This window comes from Melanostigma gelatinosum, assembly GCF_949748355.1.
Source record: "Melanostigma gelatinosum genome assembly, chromosome: 6".
NCBI classification, from domain to species: domain Eukaryota; kingdom Metazoa; phylum Chordata; class Actinopteri; order Perciformes; family Zoarcidae; genus Melanostigma; species Melanostigma gelatinosum.
Genome location: NC_136639.1, coordinates 12917581 through 12931556, shown reverse-complemented (window position 1 = coordinate 12931556; position 13976 = coordinate 12917581). Strand labels below are relative to the sequence as shown.

Genomic DNA, 13976 nt, shown 5'->3' with positions numbered 1-13976 from the left:
CACTGGGACACTGTTCTGTGAGACACTTTGATAAAGCCAGATCAAAGGAGTGGGGAGAAGAGGCATTCAAGACCTCCAACAATAGCTCTCCTTAAACAGTGCCAGCAATTGGAAAAGCACATGCATGAATAAAGATGAGATTTTAGGCTACAAATATCCGTCAACAAGCCCTATGAAGGCACTTAACCGAGTCAATAAAACACAACACATTATATTGCACACTTCTGCTCGGGTGATGAAAAGAAAATGTGTGGTTTTCCAACTTAACCCAGGCTACGTCGAACAAAATACACAAGTCCAGCACAAGGTTTCACATTGAGCTGCATTGTTGAATTCATTTGTATTACCTGTCTCCTGGGATTTGATGTTGCACATCAACCTCCTTCCTAAATCTCCTCAGTTCCTGTCTGCCATGTCCAATTCAACATGTCTGCTCACCCATCCCTACGAAGCCTCTCTTCCCGTATATTCTGCCTCTTTCATTCACCATCTACCTTTCCTTTCGCCTTCTCGCATTCCATTCGCTTGGTTTCTTCACCTTCACCCTTGCTATCTCTAACACTGGACCCCTGTAATCCACACTCGCCCTCTGATTTCTTTCCATATCTCGTCCTGTCTCTTCCTTCATTTTTTTTGTTTTTGCTCTCAATCGTGTATAAATCTTTGCTTTTTCTCTTTCAGCACACTTTTTGTCACTGCTTCTTCAATTTCTCTGTCTCACTCTCCGTGTGCATCTTTTTAAGACCCTGCTCATGCATTTCCCGCCACCATTTTTTTCCTCCCCTCTTTGCGCATCCCCATACTTCCAAAGCTTGTTATGCTGGCAGTTTTGGCACACTTCTCGTCATTTTTGACTCCATCCTTCCCTCTTTCCCCTCTTAAAGCCTGCCTTACATCCACTGGGTTGTACATATACTTAAAGGAAGCCAGGGATGTGGCATGTTACAGCATTCATTTTGTATCCCAACACCTCTTTCTACTTATCTTCGTTTGGAAAGTGGCAGGATAGCAGAAGGGCTGCCTGACATATTTCACTATACATCTCCATTTTTCCATTTTTTTCTTTTCGTTCATCCCCACTCTCCCTGCCCCTGTGCTCTTTTACCTTTAGCAGGCGTACAGATGGCAGGAAGGCAGCATGGCACAGTTTTCTGATGGTCCAGTTGAGTGGCCGTGGTGCATCCAGCTGGTTCATGGTGCCCACTCTTCACGGTGCAGCCACTGGTGCCCGGCAGCTTTTCCCGGGACCAGGATCAATGCTGCCCCACCAGGGGGGCAAAAATAGGAGAGGATCTCCAACTCCAACAGTCGAAAAGCACGCAAGTCCCAGGGCATGACCCTCGACGGACAACCATCAACCGCTACTGACACCACTGTGAAGCCTTTACTCCCCCGAGCAGATGAAGCTCTCACCTGGTCAGCTCTCTGCCCCCCTCCCCTCCCTCCCTGCCCTCTCCTCCTCTCCGGCCCACACCGATCCAAGGAGTCCGAGGCAAGCCAAACCTGGAGCACCAGGAACATCCGATTCCTCTTCCACCAGCAGCCAGAGTGTACCCAGCTCTGGCAGCGGAAAAAAAAAACAGAGTGTACTGTATTTCCCCAAACAATGGAGCAGAGCGCAGTAATGCACAACAGAGATACGAGCGCGTAGTGCAAGAGGGTTGCAGGTAGAGAAAGAGAAAGAGATGGAGATGTGAGGTGAGGAGAGATGAGCAGTGCAGTGCAGTGCAGTATAGCGCAGAGGGGAGAGGAGAGAAAAGGAGAGTAGCGCAGAGCGCAAAAACGAAGCAGCGGCTTAGATTTGAGACTGCAGGCGCACTACTGTCTCTAAGATGAGAGGAGGGAGAGAGAGAGGGAGAATGGAAGAGAAAGAGACAGAGAGATGGAGGGAGAGAGTGAATGGGGGAGACATAAAATAAGATCCAACACAACTGATGAACAAGCTGAAATTGAAACTATGGGGACCGGATGGAAGAGAAGGAATTGGCTCTGCGCATGGTAAAAAAAAAGATAAGCAATGGTGAGAAAGAGAGAGAGAAGGAAAGAGAGAGGGGGGGAATGATGGAGAGAATTGAGGCGAAGAGATGTGACGAGGCACTGTATGGTGGTCAAAAGGGAAATGAGTGAAGTGGAGTCAAAGCCCTGTCTCACAGAATGAATTCAGATGGAGTTTGAGGACAGAAGCACATGCAACAGCTGGAGAGGAGTACAACCCACTTGCTGATTTGCATGTGTGTCATTTTATTTGTGCATAAAAGCTCTAAAGTGGTTAAACAAGAACAGTAAAATACTTTTGATGAGATTGTCATATCGCACCTCACCCACTCCCATTTGATGCAATTCAGTTTGCTGTATTGGCATGAATACTAAGCTGCATTCCTAAAGAAAGAAATTACATTGTGTATATGTATTGTACATTGTACTGCTAACAAATGAAATAGCTTTTCACGCCAAAATGCCCATTTTTAACAACTGTAAGACCCAAATAATTTTAGTCATCTCCCTTTATGTTAACTTTAAGCATGGACAATAATATTTGTCTATTTCTACACAAGTCTGTTGGTTACCAGGTTTCATTAAAAGCTCAATGAGTATTCTCACTGATTTAGTTGTATTAGAAAATTACATTTTCTAAAAGTTATTGGCGTCCACGCTGCAACCATCCATAGAGCTGCACCGTAGGGACCTGGATCATATCAACAAGGGCAGTCAAGAAGAGCTCTGAAAGACGAAAATGCGTGATTATGAAGCACAAAAACAAAAAAGGTTAAATTAGTCAACTATTGTTGCTTCATCTTTGTTGGTGTTTGGTCCTTTACTTCTATTTCAAGTCACTCAGACTGTTTTTCTCCAGCGACTTACTGACTCACAATAATCAAACACTCAAATGTTTGCCAAAACAAAAGATTAAAACAGAAATTAACAAGAGACCGCGACGCCAAATATCAGGCCAAGGGCATAAAGAGTGTGTGTGTGTGTGGGGGGGGGGGGGGGGGGGCATCTTGCCATCCTTCCGTCGCCCTTGCTCGGACCACAACCATCTTCAAGGTTAATTTGTATCTCAAAAACACTGATCTAGACTGCATCCTGTGTGGTTGTGACGCAAAAAATGTGACGTAATCTGTCCACGGTCAGACAGAGACACAGAGATATAAACACCTGGCAAAGTACTCAGTTCCTGCCACAGTAAGTGTCTCAAGGACCACATTCTGCCATGATGACACACACATGCAGACCCGCAACATGAAAACTCTCTTTGTGAGAGATTTGGCATGCTCGGACTAGCTGAGGAGTGATTCAGTGATTCTCTGGTGTAGGAAAAAAAAAGCACTGAGGGTTTAACGGGTGTTGATGACAACACATCACGCCTCCTGTTAGATGTACTACAAATTGTCACCATAAAAAAAAAAAAAGTTCAAATAAATGTCAATATGAATGTTACTGCATTAAGCATCAAAATATCTGAACATACCTGAACAATCAACAAGCATTCTCAAGTTTAGCTGGGGCATTAAATCTACGCAAAGAATACCAGGTAAGCGTTTAATATGGACATAGAATACAAAAGGAGCAGTTTGTCATATATTTGAGCTTTCATAAAAGGGAACCTTGAATGATATGTGGCCACATCGCTGGAATGGTATCCTAATACATTAATAATAGTTATTTCACTGTAGTAATGACTCTCTTCAGTCACCACCTCACAATAAGTATGTGTTTTGCCCTGACAGTCAGGGACTGACATTAAGAATATCCACCTCACTGACCACCGGCTCCCCTGGGGAGCACCGAGACCTCTGGGAGATCTGCCTGTCAACCGCACAGCTAGTCACTGTGGAGATGGTGTGTGTGTGTGTGTGTGTGTGTGTGTGTGTGTGTGTGTGTGTGTGTGTGTGTGTGTGTGTGTGTGTGTGTGTGTGTGTGTGTGTGTGTGTGTGTGTGTGTGTGTGTGTGTGTGTGTGTGTGTGTGTGTGTGTGTGTGTGTGTGTGTGAGGAGGTGGTGGTGGTAGGACCAGCGTAGCATGAGAGTGTGCCTTTTCCCCTCCTAACCTTATCGCTTCACACTTCTCCATCTCACCCCATGAAATGGTTCAGCAAACACATCCAGCTCAGTGCATCACTCTGCACTGCCTGCGTCCCGCCTCTAGATGGTAACCTTCTAATGCACAATGCTCTTGTCAGCCTCGGTCCTGTCATTCAAACCTGAGCCCGATATGCTGCTACAATAAAACATTCCGAATCATTTTCAAACTACCAGTTTCTTTACAACAGTAGAATCAAAGAGGCAGCCTTTGTATTCGTAAATGCATCAGAATGCTGGCAGAGGAGGTCAAGTCTGCATTATGTCAACGCCAAACAAGCAACTTACACACTGTAACCACCAGGGGGCACCGGTTCAACACACCTGCTGCACACAGAGTCTCATGTTTTTTTTTTTTTTATCCTCTCACTCTTCTTGGCTGCACTAATTATCACAACGTTAAAAGGTATTAAAGCCCGAGCAAAGAACAAGACCAGACAAGATGCGATTCAACTCTCTCATGGTGGTTCATTTCTCCCAATGGGAGCTTAACTTGTCAGATGAGGGAGGCAATTTACTGTGAATTACTTAAGTGCTTCATCGCCGAGAGTTTGTATCGGATGGTGAAGGCAAAATAAATACACATCCAAAAAATAGTTTAGTCCCTCACGTTTTCAGATGAAGTTGGAAAATGACATTAAATGGTTATTTATTTTACAGCAAATTGAGATCGAGGTGGAACACATTTTTACACAAGAATCACAACAGAAAATACTATCAATTAACAGACACTGCCCTGTAAGCTTAGCACGAATACTGTGCCAACACTTTGCTCTGCCGCCTATAGATGTGGGTTCATGTCGTATTATGTAGATGTAGGAATGTGTATGTGTGTGTGCATCGGTGAATGTCTGAATAATTTACACGCAACCAACAAGTGGTCGTGAAGAAACTGTGTTTTTCTTTCATCATTTGATGTGTATGAATATGTGTGAGCACACCTACGTGTAATAACAGTGAGTGGGTGTTCTGTATAGCTCACTGCTACTCGGAGACAAATCTGCTACAGGTAGACCTTGTGACATCGCCTATCTGCACTGTGACAGCTGTGTGAAAGAAGCCCATTTCCACCTCTCATTCAAACAAAGCCAGGAGCTCCAGAGAAGCTGCTCGCTCATTGAAAATGTGAAGCTTGCCGTTGGTATTTGTGTGAAAAATGCTTGAGAAAGAGTGGCTATCAGTGAGTGTCTGTCTGAGTGAAAGAGATAGATTTGTGGAATGTTATTGTTGTATTTTATACAAAACCTATTAATTGGAGTCCTGTGAAAAAAGTACTGAATTGAATTGAACTAGCAAGGGGAAGAGAGAGAGGAAAAAGGTGCCTGCACACAGCTCTTTGTCTGCGACAGTAGACATAATTGCTCTGTAAAACGCCTGTCCTGTGTTCTCCACACAAACCGGAAGGGAAAAATCTAAATCCCGATATAGAGTAACTGAGCTAATATACACTGCTAAAACAAATAAATGAATAAAAAGGCCTCACTGGTACAGTTCATACTACATGTAACTTGGAGATTTTCTCAAATATATGAATGATTCTTATATCATTCATTCATACACTGTCAGTTTTTCAGGAAAACAAGTGACAACAGTGAAGATTGATGGTGCCAAAAGCCTTGAATCTAATTTGGCCTCCTCTCCCTCTTCTCTTAGCGATGCTCGTCCCCTGGAGGATTCTCCATAAGTGACAGTTCAATACCTCCCTGCATATGCACTCAAACCCAATGCACACACACACTAACCCCCCCCCCCCCCCCCACACACACACACACACACACACACACACACACACACACAAACAAACAAACACATGACTTACATACATGAATAGCTCTCAAAATGTGTTGTTTTCTCCACTTTTGTTTGCTACTCACCATCTACTCACCATCTCTCACTATCAGGCACTATTGCAGTTTAAGGCTTCCTAAAACATCTGTACCAACTCTTGAGCCTAATAAACTCAAATGAGGATGTTGTGAAGGACTCATCCTGCACTCATCCATACAACACAGCACTTTACCGGTTGTGGAACGTAGCTAACAGAGCAATCTGGAGACGGATGGAAAGTGTGTTTGGATACAGTGGGCAAAAACGTTGCTTTCAATTCATTTGCTACTGACATTTGCAACTGCCACTGACGGTGGAGTGTTGAAGTTGGGTGAGCGGGGAACTTGGGCGCTGGTGGCATTGAGCTGCAATGACACAGAGTTGGTTGTAGAGCAAACACACCTTAGACGATCCCATTACACCTGCATGTTCTTTCTGCCTCTCTTCATAATAATGTCAGTCTATCTGTAGTTTCTGTTAAGAGAGACACAAGTGACACTAACAGGACAGAGGTGGTAGGTAGGTAGGTAGATACAGAGGATGTGATGACGGGGACATGAAGGGTTGTGTTGTGGAACACTGCACGGTAGGTTGATGAGACCAGCTACGAGGTAGATGGGAGAAGAAGGAGTTGACAATTTAACACTGAAAGTTTGGTGTCATGGAAGGAAGGAGCACTTCAGCAAGCTTTCCTCCAGTTAAATTCAACCTTTCAGTTTAGCACATATTACTTCCTGCTGTGCGGTGGTTGACAAAGGAACAGCGAGAGTCTATCTTCTTTTCTCTGCAGTAGAAATTATTTATGTGGCATTTGGCATTCCCCACAATAGGAAATAGCAAAACCACAAGCACCTCACGACTACGTAATTGCAGTAGAACAGGGACGAGCACCATCAGATTCACAGCTGAGATACTGGATCACCATAACCACATGAAATGCATCCCATGAATTAGATCTCTCTGACTTAAAGATATTTGTTCAACCAGACAAGATTGAAGGTAGTGACTTTGTACCTACAGCCGTGTGTTTTATCGTGTTGTCTTGTCATACAACCTGACAGAAATCTGACAAACTAACGAATGAATACCGTACATTCATTAATAGCTCAGTGACATGTAAACTATGAAGAAAAGGGGGACACCATCCACACAGAAGCACCGCTCTGTGTTTAAAAGCATATCATACACCAGATGAGAGCATACGCTCTTTTAACAACACAACCAGTTCAGATGTGGGAAGATCATAATAGAGTTCACAAGAGGTACGGCAATTACAGTAAGTGCACAGTATGCATGTTTCATCAGGAGTTGAATATGTGTGTGTGTATGTAATTAGCAGCCGTCGTTGAAAAGCAGCTTTAAACATCTCCAGAACTGAGGCAGACGTAAACAGCACTCAGCGTGGCGCAATCACAAGAAGTCCATGTAATTGGCAATGAATAATAATGAATTATATTCGAAGGACTACCGGTGGTCCATGGAGAGAGAATCATTTCGTAGTAATATGCCACCTAGGCTGTGGACTGTGCGCATAGATTCAAATACTCCGAACAGTTCACTTTGACCGATACTGTCCGCATGTCATTAGCTAGGCTGTAAGCACTGAGGGTTTTATTCTTTTCAGTCAAATAGTTCCATTATCCCAAAGTCAATGATTTGAGGTTCATGGTGACCAAAAATTCTTGATAAGATAGCTTTATCAAAGGAAGTTTTAATGAGGAAAAAAGAAGTTCAGAGCAAACTTCCCTGCAAATTGTCCTCCTGCCTGCGCTGACGACAAAACTATTCCGCTATTTATCAAGTACATGAAAAAGTGACTACTTCACAACATCAGGAAAGAAAATGAGTGGCTTTATTCTCTTGATAAATGTTTTATTTATTTTGGAATGTGGTCCTTGTAACAGGCCAACGTTTTCCAAATGACCATAACACTGGGAATCTGATGTATTCCATGTAAACCCTCAGTATAAAGAGGAGTATCTCTGTGCTGCATTCACCCTTTCTGCCATGAATGGTTTACCCAAGAGATCAACACAGCAATAGGCCCTTCATCAAACAGCGAGCACTGTAACCCTAAACCTCACCATGACTGCGAGGATCCCAGAATCATCCAATGATGTAAAAAACAGAGAGGAAATGGGAGAGGAATAAATGAAGAGCCACAACCATTTCAGATAAACACTGTGGTCTACTCATTTCATCCATATCCTTGTCTGACACCAACACTGAATTGCTTTTGCATAATGTGGCTGCATTAAAGCAGCTGAAGCGATTCAAGCCCTCACGTTGAATTTTCCAACTGAATCTCTCACCAGAGATGAGAAAAGTGTGTTTTATTTGTATTCAACAACAACTGTCCACCGCGGCAATTCAGATCATAAAGCATCTATAATTAACTTCTATGACGTAAGAATCAAAAAGCACAACTGACAAGTAACAACAAGTGTTTCTCAACCAATTTAAGTAGCAAGAAAAGACGAGGGCACAAGACTTAACTAATAACATGAATGTAGTTTTTGTCTTGAAACATTTCGGGACTTGGCTACGTGTGATATGCTGCAGGGGGAAAAACACTGAAACCTGCACTCCAGATATTATAATGGCCTATGGTGGGGCCATGGTTGCCAGTGAAGACGAAGTTGGAAAGCTTTGTCAAATATGTTGACCAGCTGCTGCAATTACTGTCGATGCTGCAGGAGACAAACGCCAGCACATTAGCGTAGAATGGTGATTTAAATTGGTAGTATTTCAAAATTCTTCCCTTTTGGCCACAACCCCGTCTATGATGAGCACCAGTGTGATTTCATGTCCCGCAGGGTCGGGAGAGGTTCCATCCACAGTCTTGATTTGCAACCTGTTAAACCCACTATCATCGGAGTTTAGGCAAGTTCAATTTCTTATAGAATACAGAAAAAAACGCAGCAGAAGATATTGAGTCAGAGAGGAGGACGATCCATCTGCACATTCATTTCAAACAAAAGCTAATGTGGTGGTGCCTCCCTCTCTTTAAGATGTTTCTCTCCTCTCTCTTAGTCGCTCAAGGAGATATGTGCAGTGCCCATTGGGTATTACCTGAAGCCCCAAAGTCCTTGTCAGTCCAGTGCTCAATGGAAATAGAGCAAACACCACAGAGAGAGAGAGAAAGAGAGAGAGAGCGAGAGCGAGAGAGAGAGAGAGAGAGAGAGAGAGAGAGAGAGAGAGAGAGAGAAATCTATAAATCCAGATTAGTTTTAGTGCCTGCCGATCTAATCTTCTGAGTCAACAGAGCAATGCAGACAAGGCTCAGTGTCAGAGGCCACTTTAATGAACAGTCACTCATTTCGGCCCCATACTGCTAAAGCCTCATTCCTCAGCACTCTGTGTGGTTTTACTAAACTTTTGAATCATTAATTAAATCCAGGCTCAAGTTAGGAAACTTTTAGTGAAACTCTAAAAGCCCGAAAGATTTTAAAAGGCTTGAGTAAAGAATATTATAATAATATTCATCACATTTCTACCTTTAGAAAAAAGACCCACTCACTAAACTAATTCTAAACATGCCAATATTAGCTTGTAAAAGACAAGCACGAGCCATAAGGCTCCTGCAATTTTGATGACATGATTTCCCTCTGGCCATGAAGGCAGACTTTTGATCAGTTGCATCTAAAAGCTCCTGGCTACTGAGTGTTTGACGCAGCTTGTGTTTCCAGGTTGTCCTAAAATCCTCAGCCCTCAGCTGAGTGGATGGAACCAGTGAGGTGAAATAGTGGACGGTGCAGCTAATGGGTCCACCTCCTCCATTTTCGCCCTGCGTCTTTGAAATGAGCCCCCAACTGAGAAGGAGTCACACTAACACACAAGTGCTACAAAAACTGGCGTACGCACACACGCACGCACGCACGCACACACACACACACACACACACACACACACTGAACGCTTGCCAGCAAAAGTGTGTATGAAAACAAAATCCCTTGACATAAATTCTGCATTAGCCGTTGAGAAGCTCCATGTTGCTGTAGCAACGTAGACATAGTGTAATTACCGTCTTGCGGGGTCAGTGTAATAAAGCTAGGCTCACAACCCACTGGCCCCGGGGCCCCTGGTAATGGTTTTTATGGCTACCATTATTGCCACACCGCTACACCAGGAAACGCATACGAGGATAGGCTTCGCCTTAAAGCCCAGAGCTGCTGGCATCAGAAAATAAGAGCTTCAAAGCCACAGTTCAAAGACAGGCTGAAACACGGGTTTCAGATCATCCGATGTCTATTCAAACATGTCTACATTTGCATAAATGAGAATATCTGCATTTACATGAAAGAGACGGGACATAATTCTATAGGGTTTTCTCATTCTAGGTTTGGAAACAGGTTTGAGGAGAACCAGGAGTAAACACAGACTGGATGACACCTGACTACTCGTGAAATATTGATATTTTCGGCATACTAAAAATACCAGGGCTTCTAACAACACACTACGGAGGAGGCAAGCTGCCTTATCTGACTTAAAGAAATAAAGAATAGTCTAGACCTCAGGTTTTAAAAAAGCTAAGCGTGGCTGTGTTGCCGGTAGAGATCTCATAGTAAAGCTTTGTTCGTGACATCAACACGCTGCACCAAAATCTAGATGGACAAAGCTAACCTAAGGACGATGGCACACTGCAGTCAGAGTGGTAGAGTGAAAAACAGCTTCTCAATTTAATTCATTAGACGCTCACAGTGCTCTCTTACAGTTCGCTTCAACAAATGATCCAAAAGCCTTGCAGAGAGAAAGGATTATAGAGCTGTCATAATACCTCTCCCTCTCAGGAAGAGATGGGGGTTGAATGGATCTGCAGATTAGTAAAATGAAGACGGAGAAAAAATGAAACGGAGAGAAAGAAGAGAGCAATACATAAAAGCCTAATTAAATCTAGAATGTTGATGGTCACATATGTTCCCATGCATTATGTTCTTGTCTGCATGGCATTGTCAAGACTGCAAGAAAAGGATGTGGGATTTCATCTACAAAAACGTGTCAGCTCCTTTCATCTATTTTTAGACATTTAGGGCAAACAGTGCAGACAAATTCACAAATAGTTCAGTGGAACTCTGGCATCAGAGAGTCAACTTGAGTCAAACTGCAGCGATGGTGATGAGCGGTGGTCAGGTTACACCTTCCATCAGGCAGTCCATGTTTACGCACACATAATCTCTCACACACACACACAGACACACAAAATGTCTATCAGGCCAACTCGCATGGCAACAAAAGTTTTCCATGCGACCTTATTAAACCCGGTCCTATTGCTTTCCTTTCCCTCCCCTTTTCCTTCACCATCCACATCATCTCTCTGAATTGTATCTCAGTAGGAGGTCTCCTGAGTTAGGCTTCAACAAAACAAGTGTTTGTGTGTGTGAGAGAAAGAGAGATACAATGTACCACTTTCATTTGTAACACCGAACACACTTCGACGTCTCAAAATTAAACCTGCCTACTCAAAGCTCTAACAGCTAAAGCTCCATCTGTATCACTCACTCGATCTCCTCTATCTCACTCTCACGCACACACACACACACACACACACAATCACATACAAAGAAGTTCTTTCATCCTCCCAAAAGATGCTTTGTCTCCTCAGCACGTTCTCCCACTACCTAACACCTCCCACCACGTTCACTGCTTTAGCAAACTCAACATGATACTTGGTGCTGTTTCCAAGCTACTGTTGCTACGGATGTCAGTCAACACCCTCCACACACACACACACACACACACACACACACACACACACACCATCACTGCCATTAAATAACCAGCTTATTTGTACTAACGGTCTGCCACTGAAACGTGTGTTAAGCAGATTAAAATGTTGAGGACTTGGCTGTGTTGGCATGCCAGCAGCACAGTCTCAGGTTTGTTATGACTCAGCCCCACCGAGAGTGAAATGAAAGTCTCAGCAGTGGCGTGACACTTACGGAAAGAGACCACTTACGCCTACTGATACTATTGCCTTTCAATGAAAGAAAAATGACTTTTTGACATTCTGGCTTCTTTTTTTTCTCCTGCTTGTACTCCCTGGTTTACATGGCACTTGATGTGGTTACACATCTGTCTCTGTCCATCTACCACCCACTACCCTAGAGCCAGATGACTCTCTCATCTGTTTGTTTCCCTTTGCTACTTAATTTATCTTTAATTAGTATGAGGTGTAATTACGACGGGCTAATGATTTACAGAAGGCTGTGGGTCCTTTCTCTACCCACGCTGTTGATTATGTACTACAATCAAGAATGCCTTTAAGAAAATGATGCGTATGAATGTGCATTTAACAATATGAGTATTTAAAAATAACTCATACATTTCATGATCTTATTTAGTAGTTATAATTGACAGATACAGAGGATAATGTAAGTGTTTTTGGCCCTGATCCCAATCTGAGTCCTTTAAAATTGCCAAACCAGAGTCAGATCCAATACCTTATATATATATATATATATATATATATATATATATATATATATATATATATATATATAGGAGCTAAAGATATGCAATGCTGATGATTAAATATGTATCCGACACTTTGAAAAAGCAGGTGTTGTCTTTTGACTTTGGCACACCTTATTTTACACGAGCTACTTCCTGTTAAGCTGATCATCTTAAATCATTGGTATGATAAGACGTATCAGTCTGTTGAATCTTCAAAAACACTTATTATTTAACAGCTGTTTTACAAAGTAGAAGTTCCTCCCTCACAAATACTCTTTGGCCGAGTACAGACACACAAACCCGACGTGGCGTCTATCGTCATCATGAGGCGAGATCAAGACAAGCAAGTCATTGTCGTGTGTTACAGCGGTGCTATGCAGCAATCTGTGGGGACATTTTTATGGAGATGGATAAAACAATTGGTAGAGATGGATTTCATTTAACTTTGCAGCCACTTCATTATTTATGAATGAGAATAGCTTCCCCGTCTAAGTAACAAATTCGAACTGCAGGATGGAGAATGATGTAATCTCTAAATAAGAAGGCACAAATTCATAATTGTCTTTTCATAAGTTATAATAGTTTATGGCCCAAAAAGGGAGAAATCAATACTTGCTTAAGTACATGAGATGTAAGGATTGCATTTTTATTCGCAGGACATTTACATTCTGATTAATAGCAGTTGATAGATGAAATAATTGATCAATGATGAAGAAATGTTCATTATATTCTCTAAAATATGAACATAGCAGAGAGCAGAGACGACAGCTGAGACACGCTGAGCTCTTTTACAAGGAACGGCGGCTTCTTATTTCAGAAGCTAAAAGTTCAGTTATGTTTCCTTTGTCGTGGTTTTGCCCCTAAATGTTCCGAGATATTTCTTGCAGTGATATTACTGGAAACATTTATAATCACTAAACGCAATCTCACTAATCTAATGTACAGTATAAGAAGAGGAGGAATTGTCCATGCTGGTGCTTAATGAACAAACACTTTGTCCATAGATAAGAAGAATCACTGCGTATGATTTATGTGAAATCAAGTTAAAACATGTTTTAATAGTACGGTTATGTTCAGACTAACACTGCTTGAAAAAACCTGGTCCTCCTCATTCATATTAATGAGAGACTTGGAGCTGGAAGTTGCCAAAGTCAAACATTTTTACATTTTACACAGTGGAGTTGAAGAGCATTAAATTGATAGGTATAAAAAAAATAATAATAATACAAATGTACAGCATGAATCGACCATCAATGGATGCTGATTGTCAGTGTGATTTTCAGCTTAATTTGACTGCGATGAACGTAAGAATGCTGCTAGCAGGCCCAGTGAACATGTCAGCGAGTTTAGCCAGAAAGAAAAGAAAAAAGCATGTTTGTCAGGAATCCAGAATACTTGAAAGCACAACACAACACATTTCTTTTTTAAGTTTTTCTGAGACAATAACAGTGTAAGTACAATTCAAGCAAATGCCATTAAGCAGGCCATCTGTCGAGTCCATCTTTCTTCACACTTGGTTTTATACTACCTTTCAGTAGTTAGGCACATCACCCACGTATACGTCGGTAAATTAACTATTGTTAGCCTTCCTATCGGACACAATTTCTTGGTCATG

General features: G+C 42.3%; 1 protein-coding gene across 9 annotated transcripts in view; it reads right to left on the bottom strand.

Annotated features, from left to right (window-relative positions):
- trpm3 (transient receptor potential cation channel, subfamily M, member 3) overlaps positions 1-13976 on the bottom strand; it is a gene marked incomplete at both ends in the record, with an annotated part of 116361 nt that overhangs the window by 99407 nt on the left and 2978 nt on the right. For 6 of the 9 annotated variants that reach the window (XM_079270881.1, XM_079270882.1, XM_079270879.1 and 3 more), the window contains one exon: positions 1106-1195. The exons of 2 other annotated variants lie outside the window; for them this stretch is intronic. In XM_079270881.1, coding sequence (XP_079127007.1) covers positions 1106-1195 — 90 coding nt within the window. Of the gene's footprint in view, positions 1-1105; positions 1333-13976 lie in introns of those variants that run through there. One more of the 9 variants, XM_079270885.1, reaches the window with a different exon arrangement.